Genomic DNA, 20,172 nt, shown 5'->3' with positions numbered 1-20,172 from the left:
CTTCTCTTTGTCAAGTTGTGCTTCCATATTAGGATTGTTTTGTGTGTGTGCATACCTCTTTTTATAAAGTGTTTTTACCACTCCTTACCATCTCTGTTTTCTTCCCTTGTGCTAATTTACCTGTGGGCTTCTTGATGATGTTCTTACATAATGTATACAAATATTTACTTAAAAATACAATCAGAGGCTATTTGCTGCTTTTTCTTTATTGGCTCACTTCATGGATTCAATTTTGAATGTTACCACACAATTGATTAAACATGTGTGTATTTTCTTGTCAGCCTGGTACAGCTTTAGAGTCTGTTACGGATGAGTATGGCTGCCTCTCTTCTTCCTTTGTTTAGACCATGAATCCAAACCATTCTAGAATGAGTTAGTACTCTTTGTAGGAATTGTTTGTTTATTAAATTTGTCAGTAAGAATATGCAGTAGTATAAGTTTAGGGTTTTTTTCAGCAGAAGGAAGCAAATAGGACAAAGGAGAGTTGTGTTGAAATCTGGAATGGTCCTCTCTCTGCCAGCCTCTCTTTTCCACCTTCAGAAATCCAGCCTGTATTTGAGAAATAGCATGGAGAAGGGAAGAGATGATTTTTAAAAAGACTTGTCACTACTGTGCTACTTCACATTCACGAAGAACAGTGATAGAAGCTGGAATATCTAGACTCTTAGGAATATAAGTATATTGGAAGAAAGGACAGACAAAAGTTTCCCTGAACAAATGTACACAGAAGACTTAAGGAATAATTTTTTTACACGTCCATTTTAGTTGAGTAGTGCTGTTCTGCAAAATTACACTTGATCGTTGCAAGTGAGGGGAAAAAGTTAACAAGAAATAAGGTGCTGTATATGCGAGTACTAAAAATGAAAACTGGAAATTATTAGCCTTCAAAGAGTTAGGATTGCTTTAGTAAAACAGCGTTAGTTGGAAAAGTAACAGTTCTTAAGTTTGCTCAAAAAGTGTATTCTTAAGCAAAATGTTGATATGCATTATGAAATTTGCCTTGGTTTGGCACAAAGGAAGTGGCTTAACAGATCTACTTCTTTCATAGCAGATCAGTGCTCCCTTGTATTTTACCTCTTAGTATACCCTAAGCTTATTCTTTACATTATGCAAAGTCAGTTTAAGAATAAACTGAGTGGAAGAAAATTGAGTAGTCCTTCCTTTAGCTGTAGTTCTTTAACCTTATGATTCGGAGAAACTGAGTCTAAGTTTGTGTGAGTTGTGAGGCAGAAGAGAATTTCTAATACCAGCTTTAGGACTTCAGTAAAATTCTTACAAAAGCAGACCAGGATCTCCTGATTTGCTGACCACTGGTGACTGGCAAAGTGATGAATCAAAACCAAACTGAGAAATAAGATGCATCAGACTTTCAGTCAGTGTGGCTCTGCTGCCTCCTGTTTATTTGGTTAGGCTGCATGTGCAGAACTTCTTAAGGAAAAACGGGTGATTCATTGTAGTCTGCTGGTCTAAACAGTTTGGGAACCACTGAACTAAAATGTATCATTTAGAAAAACCATCCAAACGATGTAAAAAAGAATTCCTATGAGGGATAATTCGTCTCGCACAGTGGTCATCTGCTCCAACGGTTAATTATCCTTTCTTTTAAATTGGACTCCCTGTTTCTGGCCTGAACTTGCCTAACCTTCTTTCAGACCCTGAATTTTGCTAATCATTGTGTGCCAACTTAAATGTTAGCTTTCTGTTCCCCATGTGGCTTATTCCAGAGGCTGTGAATAAAATAAAGCCTTTAAACTAAACAAAATTAACTAAGTTTGCATTGCTCACTATGAGGTTCATTCTTTAAATAATTTTTATTACCAAAAAAACCCCTCTTCTTTCAGCAAACCTCATATAGCAGTACCCTTCTTGAACTTATATGCCAAAATTCAACAGTGCTTCATTAATAGTTGTCTTATTACGAAGTTGAGGCAACAACTGCAGTTTATAGGTTTTCAAAGTGAATGTTGTTATCAGTTGACCTATGGTGTAGTTTATGCAAAAATAGGAAACTATTACATTGTAAATACAAAACAGTGTACCTTTATTACACAGGTTACTCTTATAAATGTATAAAATGTTACAAATTTGCCACGGAGTACTCTTGTACAAATATTGATACATATGTTTAATTTATAAAAATTACAGATCATATTACGTACATGTCCTTGAAAATAGTTTGTAAAAAAATGATGCAACTGTATTAACGTTGTACTCTTGTGCAGCTTCAAAAGTAACTTCTCAATGGTTTTGCTGTTTTCGAAAGACATTGACAATTTGTATGACACCAAGTTTGTTGTAACCGTGATAACAAACCCGTGATGGTTGCCTTTAAGTTGTTTTGGGGAGAGGAGGGGGAATTGCACAAAGCTTCTGCTCAAAGGCTTCTCTAGCGTCAGAAATGTTTGAAGGAAAATCTGTGTTTATCCTGTCCTTGAAAAGGACAAATCACAAAGATTGAAGAGCAGAGGCAGGAAGCATGGTGCTGCTCTTGCAGCTGAACCCCAGGGGATCCAGCATACCCCTTCCTTCTGTGTATTCTGTCTGCAGTGATTTTGTTAATTGTGGCATATACTCTCAAGAATTACCTTGTAAATACAGAGCCGATGTATTTTAAAGGAGGTATGTGGTGAGATGTGACTAACTTCACAAAAGAAGAGTGTTCCTGGAATACATTTCCTTTTATCTTTAAGGCTTTCAAACATCTACCTGTCTTTCCATTCCGGTGTGAAGAATACAGTTAAATAATCAAATGTGCTGTCCTGGAAGGCTATAAAGGTCTTCAGATTTCACCAAGTTTGTAATTGCTTTTATACTTTGATAGAGCTTATTGTACTAATAAGATCTTGGGAAAATAATGTAGTTCGGTGAAAAATATTGAGAGTCAACAATTTTGTAATGGCTTACGAAGATATTCAAATACTGTGTAATGGGCATGGCACGTGCAGTATGTGAAATTTAATGCTGTAGCTCCTTATTGATCTTCCTTGTAGCTGGTTGTGTGGCACAAGCATTTGCACTTAGCACCTGCTCTTTCTACATTAACTGTATTCTTCAGCAGTGTTATCAAGGGGACTTTGGGAACCACACTTGATGCTAAACTGAACTGTTGTTTTTGTTTTTGTGTTTTTTTTTTTTCAAGTATCCATTTTTTTTTCACTTTTCACTGCTGTTTCTTCTGGGTGATGTTTTAACACTTAAAATCCCTCCGCCCCCTCTTTTTTTTTAAGTATCCTCACTACACATTGGATTCTTCTACCTACTGCCTATCAAAATATGTATAGAACAGAAATCCTGCAAGGCTCATTATTTTCTGGAAATTATTAATTGCATATTTGATCTTGGTGGTTCTGAAAAACTGTGTGCCACCTGCTCGTGTGTGTTTGGAAGTTCTTTGTCTGCATCTACAGAAGTTATAAGCCTGTAGCAAAGGTTCTGAATCTGCATCTCAAGCTGTGTCAGCTGTTGGTTTTCATTCTGGAGGTCCTTGGTTCATTCTCCCGTTGTTGGCCAGTGTGCGTGTTCTTACTCTGCCACACTGATTAGGTATTTTACCCCCACGAAGGCAGTACAATTCCACATTGCAGATATGCAATGCTTCCCAAAATGTTGTGGTGATTCTTAACATTTCTTTCTGTTTCCTTGGGCCACTCAAGGAGAGACAGCACCAAGTCAATGTGTTGCCCATTCATAGGCACAGTATGCAGCTCCTAAGGCTAAACAGCTCTAGCACTCTACCTTCTGGTAATACACTTCAGTAGGTTAGGCAACATCAGTAACTTCATGTCATTAGAATCTGAAAGGTCTACAGACAGCAATGCCAAAGGTATCCTTGTTTCGACATTAACCCTTGTTATAATCTATGGTTTTATTTTATCTGGTTTTAATGTTTATTGAATCTTTTCTCTGTTAAAGGATTGGTGCTTAGTATTTCACAAGTGATCAAACAACCCACTTGTTTTCTTGTGACTGGGTGTATAAGGGTATTTTTGCTACATCGTGCAGAATCAGTTATTGGTGACGGTCACTAAGGTTTCTGTCTGCTGAATCTTTGGAGGTGAGCTGGTAAAGAACTGCTTCATTAAGAAATGTAGTTTCTCAACAACTATTAGCTATTTCTCAGTGAAACTATGCGAAGAATGGCATGCAGAAATAGCCCAGTGTCCTTATCTATTCCTTGTGATTCACAAATGTGTTAATCTAATGCTCTTGTGTCCATATTTATAAGAAAACTGAGGAACTGGAGATATGATTGAAGCTTGATCGTTATTTTTAAACAGTTTGAATGTTCTTACTTCACACCTAACACAGCTGATCCATTTACCAACTGGTATCTGCTGGAAGAGGATGCACAAATGATAGAGGGAACAAGAAATGGATGATGGTGTCAAGATGCTTGCAATGATGGTAGAAGTTTATTGACAGGTATACTGAGGAGGCTCAGGGGCATTTTGTTAGCAAAAAGTGGCTGTATTTGAACAATTTATCATTTCAAATTTTTATTATGATTACTTAAAGTGCTAATCCATGTGTGACAAATCTGCACTCCCCTGGGTAAGAAAACTGCCAGTTCAGTTTCATTAACCGCCACTGGCCAAAGGAGCAATGTTCCTGTAGGTTAAAACAACAATTAAGGGGCCCTTAACACATCAAGGTGGGGAGAGAGGGGATACTGCTAGCAAAGACATTTTTCACACATTGCTAAGCTGTTTCAATGCATAAATTAACTCTTAGTTCAGTTACATCAGTCAAGTATGTTGTGTGTATGCATGACTGGTCTGTGTGTGCGTGTGCACCAAAATCTGGGCCTGTTGTTTTATGAGAAATAGTAAAAGACGTTGAAATTAGTAAGCAAAGCCAAACAGTACCTTTGCAGGAAAGAATATCAGTCTTTTAGACAGCTGCTCTGTTACTAATACTGGTGTTAGACCTGAGGTCTTTGCATTACAGTAGATTGTTCATTATGTAATTTTTTTCATGACCAGATCACTTGAGTTGTATCCTACTGCTTCTGTAACTGGATGGGCTTGTTCAGTGGGAGAGCAAGATGCACAATGGCTATATTAAATAGCCAGCATACTTTTTTTGTAATATGGTTAGGAAATGGATTTATGGGCTGTTAAATATTGTTAGAGAGTGATAGATGATTTCAATGAGTTTATATAGAGTAAGAATAATAATGCCACGTTTTGTCATTAATATGAAAATGTTCTTGGGATACAGTATGGGGGGGGTTGTAGCATGTAAAGTGTGGTACAGTATAGTCATATATCTGCCAATATTTTTGACAGGCTGGATTGTAGAAACAATGTAGCACAGACAAGGCCTTTGGTAAGACTTGAGTGTAATGAAGGGTAAACCTGGTAATACAACTTTTTCATGTGAGTAAATGGTGCTGTAAAATTGGCCAGTCCTTTAAGATCTTTTAATGAGTGGAGTTTACAGAAATAATTGGAAGAAAAAAATTTCTGAAATCTAATATATGTGATAATGGAGAAATAAAAGCTGTAATAGTGCATTTAGAATGTATTTTTTATTACTCTAGGTTCATTTCTAAGTGGTTTTAGTGAGCCACTTGAATGATCTTGGTTGCTATGAAGTTTTGATAGCTAACACTTGGAAAGCCTTGTAGTTTAAACAAATGTCAACTTCTGAATCACTTGCTTCCCTTAAAAAACCATCTCAAATTTGTCTTTTTTTTTTTTACATTTATTATTAAATTTTTTGTTTTTTTAAAAACATATGAAAGAATGTTAGGAGGTAAGGTTGTGGAAGTTGCTGTGAAATGGTGGCTTTTTTCTAGATGAGGTCTTAGTGTTGTGTCACAAAATTTTTGCTATATAAAGTATTTAATCTTCCTCCTTTAAAAACCCATTGAGCTCTCACTTCAGAGTACTATCCCTTTTCTTCATGCAGGTCTTGAAGGAAATCCAAGTTTTATTATACTTGATTTAAAAAAATAAATAAAGAGAAACAGGCCCTAATGTGCATTCTTATGTAGGGAAAAAGCTAATAGAAAGGAGGGATTTTTGGAAAACCAAAGGTTTGTATCTGAACTTGTGATTCAGATCTTTCTTTCATGACAATCTGAATTCTCAGAGTGCCTTGCTAAACCTTTGTAAACCTTTACTTTTGTAAAACGAAAGACTATTGGGAAAAACAGTATTGGAGATGATACTTTCTTATGCTTTGAATAGAGGCCCTTTTTTTAGGGGCTGCCCCACAAGTTTCCACAATCACATTGGATTGCATTGAAAACAAAAATACTTGTTTTACTAGTTCTGGTCCTGAGTCAGTATTCTCAAAAGTGTAAAAACTGCAGTAGGCAGTTAGCAAAACTTTTTAGGAGGAAAAAATTGGCCAATGTTTTAAGAACTCCTAATGAAAGGGTTTAAGGCAGAAGGGCTTTTGTAGTCTGTGAGTGGAGATGATGTTTCAAAGCTACTAGGCTTTCCTTTTGCACTCTCACCTCTGTCAGTATGTTGTTACCTCCTTTAGTCTCTATAAGATTATTTGTCAGATCTAGACATGAGGTAGATAAAATTCAGTCTAGATAAAATGTTCAGCTTTCTTTACCTCTCTGCTGTAAGATTGCTGAGGGTGGAGGGCAGTAAAAATGAGGAGCATTTTCAATCTCTTTATTTAAAAACAAACAAAAAATCAATCATTGAGCTGATGAAATTAAGGCTTCATTAGGTGGGACTTTAGGTTGCTGTAACGAGTCAGGTAGCGAATCAGAAGATTCAGTTATTTTGCAGGGAGGTGTGTGTATGAGTACATAGAATTGTTTTGCTTGGTTGTGCTGTTTTCTCTGCAACAGCCAAGCGCTGTCTTGCACCAGCTTGCCTGAAAGATAGTTCAAAGAGTCCAGCCAGTTCTCAGCCATCTGCGGAGTATTAAAAATGGCTGTTGCCTAGTATGATGTCTATATGAAATGCTTGTAAGTAATAAATATCTAAGAATGGTTAGAATAGGAAGTTAAATGCAACAGTGAGATATTCAGATTTTATTTGAATTGTCTTCTTTCACATATCTTTTCCATAGCATGATTCATCTTTTGCTTCATTCTGCATACTGAGGTGAAAGTAAGTGATCAATGGCTGGAAAAAAGGTTGCTTGCATCCCCTCAGAGGTCGGGAATGTGTCTGTTGGAAGTGTCAAAATACCATCTTTCTGAAAAAATCTTTTTAGGGAGTCATGAGATGGGCTTTTCCAGAGCAGTGAGTAACAGTCATGTTTTATGGCAGTCTACTGGTTTGAATAAAGTACATATTTAAACTGATCATCAGAGTAAGTTCTTGTACGACTAAAAATTTACATCCTTAAGTGTTTTATAGGCATTGTTGTATCAGTCGATGTCTTGGGTTTGTGTGATTGACTTTTTATACCTGTATGGGATGCTGCTCCGGGTCCAGAGAGATTACTGGGTGTAGTGAAGCTGACATTTTCCCTGAATTCAGGAGAAATGCAGGGCAGCAAACAGGGTTATCTTTTCAGAGGTGAATACTACTTGCATTGACTTAAGTCTCCCTTGTGTTAACGAATAAAGTTTCTTCAATAAATTCCTCAGTGTGTTTTATGCTAAGTACTGGGGGGAAAAAACCAAACTTCTGCTTCTTAATGATTTCAGTGTTTTTAGTGTTAGAAATGGTGACATTGCAGCCTTAAGTTTGTTGTCAGGAGTAATTTCAGTAATATTTCAATGTGATTTCAATAAAATTAGTTTTTATAATACAGTATTTCAGCCAAGACAAGGATCTGTAAATTGGAAAATGACTTGGCTTCTGACTTACTTGATGGTGAAACTAAATGGGAATTCTATGTTTGAAACACTATGGCCTTCACAAGCCTTTATAGCCTAGATACTGAACTTCTGTCTTGCAATTAAGAGAGAAATAAAACCTTTTGAGAATGGTATTGACACCCTGCAGGGAAATGTCAGCTGCAAAAATTTTTACACTGTCATGCTTCTTGGCCAGAAAATGTCATTAAGTCCCATCTTTGACTTATACCACTTAATTTGAAAATAACAAACCATGTGTGTGCAACATAACTGCATTTTGGCCTGTGACTTTGTGTGTATTAGCTGTATTTCTATTACTTCTCCTGTTCTGTAGCACAAGACATTACTTCTATTGCCATAAAGAAACTTAGAAAAGATAGATAAAAATTATATGTATAGTGATTGAGAGATTCCAATTATTACCATTCCACTTGCTGATTTTACAACCAGTCGTCTCATTAATAAACCCGTTTGTTACTAAAAAATGAGCAGGGATTGCTAATGTCTGCAGGAAGTTCATTGCACTCTCTAAAACTGGGCATTAGTACTTCTGGTTTCATTCCAGTTAGCAGAATCGGATATAATAGATCCATTAACAGAGCATCCTACAAAACAAGATACTTGCAGAGATTTTCTCCTTTCCAAAGGCCCGAGTACAACACTTGACAAGGTTTCTTGAGCAGTGCATGGTGACATTATAGGCATAAGATTGTCTTTCACATATAGGCATGGCTAATGTATATGTAAAAATCACATTGTTTTTTAAAGTGCAAGAAACGTAATACTGGTACCTCAATAAACTGTTACACTGTTAATAGTTTTTAAAATGTAAAAATCAGTTTTAGAAAAAAGCTTTTTAACTTACCTGATACCCTGAAGTAAAGGCAATTTCTTAATTTTTTTTTTTTTAATTTATTTAGGGGTTTCTGTCTTGGAAAAGCCTGTAAGCAATGCTTATGTAACAGTGCTTAGACTTACACATCAGCCAGCTGGTATAGCCAGATCTTCAGTTTTTCTTTTTTCACTTTTTGGAGGTATTTGTGAGTAGCTTGATGTTTTTGACATCTGTGTGACAGCTTCTTGCATAAGAGATGAGCAGTGTGTTATACCACCCAGCTGTGTGTATTAGTTTGTACATCAAGCTGAAGAGCGGCACTTAGCCAGATCTGACAATCACATGTGAACTAGTACTACCTATACACAAGAGTGCATTTTAACGTTGTGTGCTTTTTGCCAAGAGGCTGGTACTTGACAAAGAGATTGTCAGACTGTCTCTTCTTCCCACCTCTTTTTCTTTTTTTTTTTTTTAACCACAGATGAATCCATGCTGAAATATATTATTTTTTCCCCTACAGTTTGATACGGTTTATCTTACAGATAACAAGGCCAATCTAATGTTTTCAGTGATTTCATGTGATAAAATTGTAGCAGGCTTTCTGTAATAGTGTTATTGTTTTAGAATATACTGCAAATTAGTGTCATTTTCTGCCAACTTAATCTGAAGTTGCGTTATGCTCAGTTTCACCAGTGACTTCATTTCAACATACCAACAGCCTCTCCCTAAAGAAAACTAGTGACCTAGAGAAATTCCATTGCTAGTTTATAATTTTCAGTGCTGCTTTTCTCAGTCTACTTAAGAGTCGGTGATCAGCAGATTGTGAGTGCGGAGATGATTAAGTGAGAGCTACCTGCTCTTATTTTAGTTTGACTGCTCTGTTAGCTATAAACCTTTAAATCTCATATGCTTCCTCATGATTTTAAGCCTCTGTCATCGTCCTTGATGCTTAGATCTGAATAAATGAAAATCACTGTCACAGAATAAAATACACAGTAACACTCTTCATAGTTCAGGTTTCCTTGTTTATGTGTTTGCTATAAGCCAGGAGTTAGTTACTACATGTAATATATATTTCTTTGTTTTTAAAATAGGATTGCCAGAATAGGGAAGATCTGTTTTGACGTATACATGCAACCCAAAACAATTATGAAAAAGGGAATTTACAAGAGAAAAAAAAAAAAAAAATTTTTTAGCAATGGATTCTCTTGTCTATGGAATAATCAATTTGCAGTGACATCTAGGTGATGAAATATGTAGTTGTTCCTATATAACATGGTTTTATAAAAGTGTTAGTGATAACCTTTTTTTAACTTATTCCGTGCTTTCCTTTGTATTATGCCCTTATCATTCTGTCAAAAACTGTATTCCATTTCCATCTGGTCTTGCCCTTACAGCATAAAAGTATTGAGCAAGCTGCAACTGCAATTATTCCTTATGACAGTGTTTATGTAGTTGAAAATATTGCAATAAAAATGAGAATTTGAATCCTGCTATCTGAAATATTTAAACATTATGGCAGATGCAGTTTTGTGATCTTGAGTTGCAGTTTTATTAGTAAATATTTGTTAATGATCGAAGTTTGTAAAGAAATCATCCTTGCAAGCTAAAAGAAAGAAGAAATAAAAGAAACACTGTATTTATTTCCTAGTCCAATACTTCCACTGTAACAATTTTTACACTGTTGTTAATCTGTACTTATATGATGTTGAGTTAGTGATGAGTTAGACTGTGGGTAGATAAATGTGAATGGACTTGTCATGGATTGAGATTGTTTGATTCAAAAAGTCTGATGGCATGTTTCGAATATCTCTTGCATTTTCCAAATCTTTAGCTGCACAATTAATTATATAATGTATACAAAAATGCTATATTTATTAATAAAAACCTGGAAAATGCAGTTTGTGGAAAATCATGCATTTATCTTCACAATTTCTTAGTGGTCATGTTGACTAAACATTGGTGGAGATACTCTTAGTCTAAAACAGAAAGTAAAAAGGGAGTTAAGAGAACAAAGGAACAGAGAAAAGCTGTTCTTCAGTCAGCTTTTTTTTTAGCACACTCCCAACATCAAATCAGATTTGTGACTGTCTGCTGGCATGGCAGGTCTTGAGGATGGCATGTTAAATATTATCAGGCTGTAGGGGCTTTGGTGTGCAGTAGATTATGTTTTCTTTTTCCTTTGTACCCCTGTTTCAGGAAACGTTTTAGAGTATGCCCAACATTGAGGCTCATTGTTTTAAAGTAGTACATTATTGAGCCATTTAATGGAATGTAAGCTTTGTACCCATTGGATCCATAAATTGAAACAGAAAATAAAATGAGAAAGAAATAAGAAATTAATATGTAGATATAAAGTAAGCATAGTTCTGAAGAACATTAGACCAAGATGGATTTTCATCAGCATAATAAGGACTGATTATCTAAAAAAGAATTTAGGAGGAGAAATACTCATATGTTCTGAAACTACTTAAACTGAATTACTGCATTGTAAGTGGAATAGCTCTACTGATTTTTTTGCATCCATTTTTCCTTACTTATTTTTCCAGAATTGAAAGCACTAAGACAAATAATTGCACGTTTGTGTCTTTTTAAGACAACTAGTTTTATACTTGGCTGTTTATATCTTGTTTTTTAGTCTAATTTTCTGTTTCAATTTTTACCCCCCCAAAACAGAAAAAAAAGCTTCTTGAAGAACTCGGAAAGAATAGACTTCCATATATGACACCAGCCGATACTGATTTCCATCAGTTGGTAATGTATTTCTGTTAACTGTACTTGTTTTAAACTAAACTGGCTGTTTGCACAGGACAACAAATAAATCTTTCTTCAAAGAGGCACTGAAATTATTGTTGAGTTGTGAAGAGACCTATTCTTTATAGCTCAGGTTTGGTAAAATATTAACATAGAAATTTTAAATTTTTTGGCTTAATTCTACTTTCAAACAATAAGTAGCCCTTAAGACTTTGCTTACAAAATGAACTGTGAGAGTGGAATGCATACCTCAAATGAAACCAAATATAAGTAAAAAGAGGTCCAATAGCCACATGAGTAGTAAGCCAAATGCGTGTATGGAAGAGTATCATGAAATTAATAGAGTATTCTGCATCTATCTTGAATCTTTCAAGGTCAACTACAAAATATATGGCAAGAATTGTAGGTTCAATCAGATAAAATTGGAACACATTAAGATGAAAAGCATAAGAAAGAATCTCATAGTTTGAGTGTGCTTGCATTACAGGCTTATCACCTTTTTTTGTATTGATATATGGTTCAAAGGTGCGTATGGTAGCATAAAAATAGGTCTGACTCTTTCCTTGCAAGGATGAATTTCTTTTGCAGGATTCCAAGGCCAAGAAAAGTTTGGCACACATCACACTGTAGAAAGGAAAGATGTTTATGGGTCAGGTACTGGACTGTGACTCAGAAGCATGAAGTCAAACTCCAATTTTGCCATGGGATCACAATTGTGATACTGAGCAATCTGTATACTTCCTCACCTTTCTCGATAATTTGTGTTGTAGGATGCTTAAGGAAAGCATGGTTTTCTCTGTGTTCTTAACAGTGCTGAACATAGTGGAACTAAGCTCTTGATTAGGATCTCTAACAGCTGTGAGGATAATAATATGAAAACACAGAGCTTCCTGTTAATCAACAAAGCACTTCTGTGGTTACGGGCAAGGAAAAGTGTAGAAGAGCTTAACAGGGTGACTCTTTTATTCTTTAAAGCAAAGAAACACACACCAAACAAACAAAAAAACCCAACCTAAACACATTCTTTTCAATCTTAAGCTATTGTTCAAGAAGTTCTTCCCCCTTTGGAGACTTGGGCAGCTTACTGTTTTCTCCTTCCTAGTGCTGTTACATCCCCTCCTGTTTGTTCTCTTCTTTTACATCTGCTGCTGCCAGGAACTGCTATGCCCAGTATCTTTTTCTTTTTCCCATCATTGTAAATCCATAGTCTTGCAGAGCTGACATGAAAAGAGAAGATGGAGCCAAGGTTGCCCAAGTGGCATCTCATTTGCTCAGTATCAATAACCCATAAGTATAAAAGGCAATGGGAACAAGATAAGCAGTGAAATCAGACCTATTCAAGCCTTAATAGTGTTTAGATAAATTTTATTTGCATCATACAGAATGATACTTTTTGTGTAGTGTTTGTGTGCATGCTAGGTATTTTTAAGTGTATGTGATAATCATAAGCATCACAAGCACCTTTTAAATTCTTATGGTGGTTATGAAATGTTACTTTAATCATACCTGTAGATATTACAAGTTCCATGATGCTTAAATCTACTACAGATGGAGAAGAAAAGGGTGAGAGCTTGAAGACAACAAATTGGCACAATAAAATATCCCATACAATTTAGTTTTATTATCTGTCTTTCCTGGAGAGACCTGCCTTACTCCTTTAAGGATCCATCCCTTATAAAGCAGTATTCTTTGAACATGTTGGAAAGGTTAGGTAGGATGCAAGTTAAAAAACTACAGTATCCTGTCAGATGTGGAAATGTACAGTCTGAACAAAACTAAGAAATTCCATCACAAGCAAAACTTCACTGACATCCTCTTTCAATGCATCTTGCCTGTTGAAGGGTTGTAGAAATGAGCCCCAAACCATAGGCTGAAACAATGTAATGTTTAAAGCCAGTTATAAACAAGAAAAAGTGTGATGACAAGGTGTCTTGGTTTGAAAGACAGGTGTCTGTGGAGGAAGGCAGGAGCCTCCCTTGAAATGGAAAGTGCAACCCCCTTCCCTCCAAATTATTATAATTTTGAAATTGACGGACGTTCAGGCAAAGATATGGGGAATAAGAATAACAGTTCTTTACTAATATATATATATATAAAACACAAGGCAGGGAAAAAACCAAACAACCCACTGGTTTACACTGACAGAGTCAGGAATACAACCTGACACCCTGTTAGGGTGGCAGTAGCAGTCCGATAAGATGCTGGCTGCAGTCCTTCTGAAGCGATGGATGTAGTTCTGTGGAAGCAGCAATCAGGTAAAAGAGTCTGGTCTTCCTCCGAAGGTCCAGTGGTAGGTAGGTAGCTCTTGTCCTCTGGAACTCCAGTGGGGGGAAAAGCTCCTCTGGGAATCCAGTGGAAGAAAGGCTGCTAGGGTGTTCAAAATCTCCGGTTTTATTTGGCATGGACTGCTTGGCTCCTTCCCCCCCCCCCCCCCCCCCCCCCCGGGCGGAGCATCTCACAATGGGATGGGGAGTCGTGAGGCAGTTCCTTGATGGGCCATTAACAGGAGATAGCCCAGGAGCGAGTTATCCATGGGTCAGGCGATAAGGCATTGTTGTGCCCATTGACAGGAGATAGTCCAGAGGGGGGAGGCAGGGAGCACCGCCCCACCTGGTCTCAACAGCTCCTGAAGATGGTAATAGAATATTTTTTTTCCTTTTGGCACATTTTACACTGTAACCCAGGACACAAGGCACTTCACAAATATCTGAAGTACAAACTATCATTTCATAATGTGAGTGGCAATTAGCTTATCAAGGGTTCTTATTGCTGATTTCGAACTTTATTCTGTCACTTGGGTCATCCTGTAGGGTGAGTCTGTGTCAAGTACCACTGTTAGAAATGAAAGCGTGTGTGTATTTAAAATCATGTGTGTAACATTCATATGAAGAATTGAGTGTCAAATGTGCTTTTTTTTGTGTCCTGTAGTTGCCAGTAACTCACCTACTTCTTTCAGAGTGAACAGTGAACTGACCTTTAATGCCAGCTGTCAGAGTTACAACACAGAGTACATGATTACTCCCCCTTCCCCATCCCCCAAAACAACAAGGTGTCCAGCCTGAACCCAGCATTCACCCTGTGTTCTGATCCCTTAATGCCTTCCTTATGTAGGACATAGCACAATGACGGGTTGGAGATTTAAAGAAGACCAAACAGTTTCCATGTGATGTGTTGGAAATGTGTTTCCACTTCCTGATTTCTTGTGAGATATCAATGAGGTTTTTTGTTTGTTTGTTTTCGTTTTTTCTTTGAAGTGGAATCCGAAATATACTGCATAAAACTTAATGATAAAATAGTTCATAAGCATGTAATCTTTAAACAGAGCCCAGAGGTAACATGCCTTAGACTTGGCTGGCCACAAAATGTGGAAGACATTACCTTTGCAGTTCAGGAGGGGAATACAATGTTGCTACCTTTGTAAAATCTGTGTCCTTCCTTATTAGTTCGTGTTTTCAGGTGTTTAGTTGCTTTATATCATATTGTTTCTTTCCTCCTTCTATTTGTAATAATTGTTTGTAATTTCATGTGTGTGATTCATGGCAGAAATTCAGTATTTTAAATGGTTTAAAAATATGTAGTAATAACAACTTTAAATATGCCATAATAGCATATGTAATGTGGTAATTGGTTAATCTGACCAGGGTATGTCCAATATACACAATTATTTAAAGAAATACTGCGATACTGCTATAGAACTGTTAGTGTCTTTCTTGTATACATATCACTTGCATAATGAATCAAATGATGCAGTAATTATCTTCGTCACAACATATAATTGTGTCATTATTGACTATGATTGTGAAAGAATACTTATGATTCCCAACCACCTATACACAACACATCTGGATGTAACCCGTAGCTGTAAGTCCTTAAAATTTGTACTTACTGTTTTCAGTAGTTATTCTTTGTAATGGTTGTTTCACTGTACTGTGCAAAGGGTACAGATACAAAGCACTGATTGAAACAAAGGCAACAGTTCAGGATCTCTAAAGGAATCATTTCAGGCTTTTGGCAAGCTCAGGCGAATTGCATTTATCAAGTTTATATTCAGTTCTTTCAGTGAAAGCTGGGATCCAGAGTTCTCTGCTAGGGATTGTAGAGGGACCTTCAAATAAATATCTGGGACTATTTTCAAGCTTTGGTAGTCAAAGATAGGCATCTAAGTACTATTGTCATAAATTGTTATTATCTGTAGATACTGTTAAGGGTGGCTTTTTTTCTCTCTAGGAAGCTAGTTTTTGGAAACCATAAGAATGTGTAAAGAAAGGGAGTTAACTTCACTGCAAAAATTCACAAGAAATGGTGGTAAGGTTTATAGGTAAACTAAAGATTTGTTATGTGTATTCATTATTTTTAAAGCAGACTTCCTTTTGTGTTCTCCTTCTTAGTAGAAACAAATGATCCTATAAAGGCACCTCTTCAATGTTGTAGGATAACAATGTGTTATGATGCAAAAGTCTGTTTTCATGCAGAAGAAAATGTGTATACTGACTTACTGCCTGGTTCGTGTTTTTTAAAGACACCTTTTCTGAATTTTGAAATTAATTTCCTGAAAGTCAGGTTCAAATCTGACTTGGAAGTAGATAGTACTAGTGAAGTGGTTTTGAGTTGCACCAGAAGGAGCCCCCCGATGGATCATAGGTTGGTGTGATGCTTTTGTGCTGGTGGCTTTTATTTTTTTTTAAAAGAGCTTTGAACATAAGCTATTATGTTAGTAAAAGCTTTGATAGACCGGTTTTGTGCATCCATGTGCTCTTGCTCCATTGCCTAATGCCTTCAAATTTCAGTTTACCTTTATTTTTTTTTCCCACACCACCAGTATCTACCTTTCCCCAGACTAGTGATGAACTTTTGAACAAAAGGAAGTTAAGTGTAGTGAGTCCTTTGGAGCTTCCCACATGCTAATTGATACCTGATAGGCTCATGTTACAGCCTTTCCCATAATTAGGGCACTAGTTTGCATCTGTTTCTTTTATTTATCTATTAATTTTAATGAAACACATAGGAACTTAGTCTATTTAAGAACTTATTCTCTAGCCTTTGTCCAGTTTGCCAAACAGTCTCAGCAGTAGTTAGAGCAGATTTACAGGCAACTGATAAATGGTGTGATTATGTGATACACACTTCCTTAGAAAACCAGATTAATGAAATAAAATTATCCAAGCCTTCCTGCAGTGGGAAGCAGTATTTTGCATGCAAAGCCAGATACTGCTGATTAGCATTGTTATACCTTGCTGGGAGTTGTTGCCTCCACTCACTGCTGGATTGTGAACTCCAGCTGATAGCAGGGCTAGTGTGGTCAGAAGGAGGATGTGAGGAAAAAGGATGTTGGGGAGGAAAACAAGTTTGGAAACTTTCTTTTATCTAAAAGAGAAACTTCTAGATAAAATAGGAGAGCTAATTGGCATGTATTGAAGAATGTGAAAATAGAAAGGACTAGTATGTCAAGGACTCTTGAAGACAGAGGTGCAGTGCAGCAGAATGTTGGCCTTTATTTGAAAATTTACATTTCATTTTGTTATTTTTTGCCATAAAAATTGTTACTGTATAGAACTATTTCAGTTTATCATGTAGCCTTCTAGAATTCTGTACATCAGAATGAGGCAGAATGGTTTTTGCAACCATCGCAAAAAGAGGAGTTGCTTTGTTACTGCTTGATATTCTATTGTTTGTATACTTAAATGTAGCAGGGGAGCTTGTATGTTCCATTCATTTCTGCCAGAATCCTCATATTTATTTCCTAGAATCATTAGGTTGGAAAAGACCTCTGAGATCAAGTCCAACCGTCAACCCAACACCACCATGCCCACTAAACCATGTTTAGAAGTTCCACATCTACAAGTTTTTTTGAACACCTCCCGGGGTGGTGACTCCACCACTTCCCTGGGCAGCCTGTCCCAGTGTTTGACCACTCTTTCAGTAAAGAAATTTTTCCTGACGTCCAATCTAGACCTCCTCTGGCGCAACTTGAGGCCATTTCCTCTTGTCCCATCACTTGTTACTTGGGAGAAGAGACCGACCCCCACCTCACTACCGCCTCCTTTCAGGTAGTTGTAGAGAGCGATAAGGTCTCCCTTGGCCTCCTCTTCTCCAGACTAAACAACCCCAGTTCCGTCAGAAATTTGCCCTGGTAATACTCTCTGTTTGCAGGCCACTGGTACGCATCCACAGCTGTGCAGTGTATTGGAATATGAAAATAAAGTAACTAATACTGGCATCTATTTCTTCACCGTATTCTAGACTTAGGCTTCATAACTCATCAACTTAGCATTGTCTGTTCTTGAATATATGAAATACTTTGGTTCCTGTCAAAGCAATAATTCTTCTGCTGTTTTTGTTGTTTGGCTTTTTTTTTGTTTTTCCTCCTTTAGTGGAAGACCAAATATTCCAAGCTGATTTTCAGAAATTCTGATACAGTACCTGAAGAGCTCCATCAAATGGTACAAGAAGGCTTTCTGACCTTGCGAAAACACAATTGTTTCTTTCAAGATCTTGTAAGGATCAAAGGAAAAGATTTTGTTACCCCAGTGTCTCGTATATTAATTGGAAACCCAGGATGCACTTACAAGTACTTGAACACAAGATTATTTACAGTTCCTTGGCCTACTGAAGGTTATGATATAAAATATTGCAGTCCTCAAATACATGATGCTTGTAAAGCATTAGTCAGACTTAATGACTACTTGCATATTGAAGCCTTCGAGACATTACAAGGACAAAATTTATTTGAGATGAAAGAAATTAAAGATACTACTGTAATAGATAGGGAGCAAAATTTTGGTACTTCTCTTATGGAGAAAGGGTCTGTTTCAAAAGATCAAAGCAGTTGTTGTGTACCAGAGGATGACTACATAAGTCTAAAGAACAGAACATCTTATAACTTGACTTTATTAAATTACATGGATCCACTACAAATGCTGTACTTGAAACAAGAACCTTATTTTGGAATGGGGAACATGGCAGTGAGCTGGCACCATGACGAGAATCTGGTTGAAAGGTCAACGGTTGCTGTGTACAGTTACAGCTGTGAAGGTGAGTGATGGGAGGTATGAGTTGACTAGTGATATAAATATCTTAAAGCTGTGAAGCTCTTCTATGTTTCCTTGTGTGTACGTACATAAGCACACCTGCATGTTAGTCTAGTTTTGTCATGTGCTTCTGAATACATTGTGGTACTTTTTGTATTTAAGCACTATCTTTATTTCTGCGAAAACCTTTACAAAATATACCTGTGTTTACTGCAGAAGGCTTATCAGTTGTTCTCTAAGTAGATTTAAAAATTGGTATGATACACTTCCTGACTAAGAGCCAGGAATTCAAAATCTGTCAAATACGTGTTTCAGGTTAACACGTATGCATATTTTCTATCCTGTAAAATGTTTCATCGTAGTTGAGATCACCATCTTTATTGAGTTATTTATTGTATACAGACTTGCTTTTGCTTTAAACTGATTTTACTACTCTTCGTTCCTTAGAAAGATCATTTTAGGTTGGTTTTGTATGAAAGTGTTACTGTATTTACTTGGAAGTGTATACATTTTGTCTAGGCATGCTGTAGTGCTAATGCGTGTTTTGTGGAGGGCTTGCCAACATTTCTGTACTTGGGAAGCGTAGAAGCTGTCCATTAAAAGACCTGTTGTCTGACAGGCTTTACAGGCACTTAGTTATTTAAAAACCATTTAAATGCAGTATTTGGGGGGAAAAAAGTGTAGCTGAAGAGACATTAAATACTTCATTTTTAGTTTAAAGTATCTTTCTCTTTTTTATCTTTATTTAAGAACAAACATGAGGATATTTGTTTATTTTGTTCCTAACAATTTTTGAACAAAGCCTTGCGTTTTTTTGATGGCTTGCTGTTTTGCGAGCATGAGATTAGAATTTAGCCACTTCATTTGAATTTGCAAATGTGCCATTATGTTTTATAATTCACAGCTGATTTTTGTTCCTTCTAAAAATCCTTTGTTTGCTTCAAAATATGGGAAGAATTTGGGTAGCCTCTGGTAGGTTTTGGCTAAAGACCATGATGTAAGAATAATAGCTTATACTTCCATGTGCATTCGCTTGTTAGTTTTATCATTAGTTTTGAAACTATGGGTCACTTTGTTATGTAATGATCAGCTGAAATCATATTTACATTTTCCTGGACATAAAACATCAACCTGTCTAGCAAACTGAACAGAAGTGGTTCTCTACCCAGTAGAAGTGTCGTTTTGTTCATGAACTTTTTTCTGTCCTGTTTGTCAGACATTGATATTTTATGTCCAGTAAATGTATTTTTTTTTTCCAGTAGTACTGTAGATAACTTAGAATGTTACTTAAAAAATATTTAAAGGAACATAAACATGAACTTGAAGTAATAATAATGTGTGTGAGGATTTAATATGCTTAAAAACTTATTTTAACATAAAACTTGCTCATAGAGGGCAAAAAATGAATCCCTTTAAGTTCAGAGAGCTATAAATTAATGAAAAAGAAAGCCGCTATGTTTATTCATAACTTGTCACTTGATTTTGTTTCAAGTTCAGCAAGTTAGTTAAAAAATATGCTGTTTTAAAACCACTACAAATTCTATGCAAGATTTGATTGACGAGAGTAGAAGGATATATTTGGTATATTTAGACCAAAAATTATTTTGATATCTGTATGTCATTAATGTTTTTGCCACATGGAAGATTTTTTTCATAAATACACTTACACTTAAAAGTTTATATTTTTTCCGCCATAACTATGAAGCATGAAGAAACTGCACAACTTTTTGAAGATTGTTGTTAATCTTTGTAGAATTGTATCTTGATGCCTCTTC

At 36.3% G+C, this 20,172-nt stretch overlaps 1 protein-coding gene across 1 annotated transcript in view; it reads left to right on the top strand.

Annotated features, from left to right (window-relative positions):
* FTO (FTO alpha-ketoglutarate dependent dioxygenase) overlaps positions 1-20,172 on the top strand; it is a 250,072-nt gene that overhangs the window by 35,014 nt on the left and 194,886 nt on the right. Inside the window, exons 2-3 of the mRNA XM_086468789.1 lie at positions 11,292-11,369; positions 17,741-18,401. Of these exons, the coding sequence (XP_086324915.1) occupies positions 11,337-11,369; positions 17,741-18,401 (694 nt within the window). The 5' untranslated portion in view covers positions 11,292-11,336. The remainder of the gene's footprint in view (positions 1-11,291; positions 11,370-17,740; positions 18,402-20,172) is intronic.

This window comes from Leptosomus discolor, chromosome 8 (assembly GCF_034619465.1).
Source record: "Leptosomus discolor isolate bLepDis1 chromosome 8, bLepDis1.hap2, whole genome shotgun sequence".
In the NCBI taxonomy this organism is placed as follows: Eukaryota; Metazoa; Chordata; class Aves; order Leptosomiformes; family Leptosomidae; genus Leptosomus; species Leptosomus discolor.
This window is presented reverse-complemented; position numbering and strand designations above follow the sequence as displayed.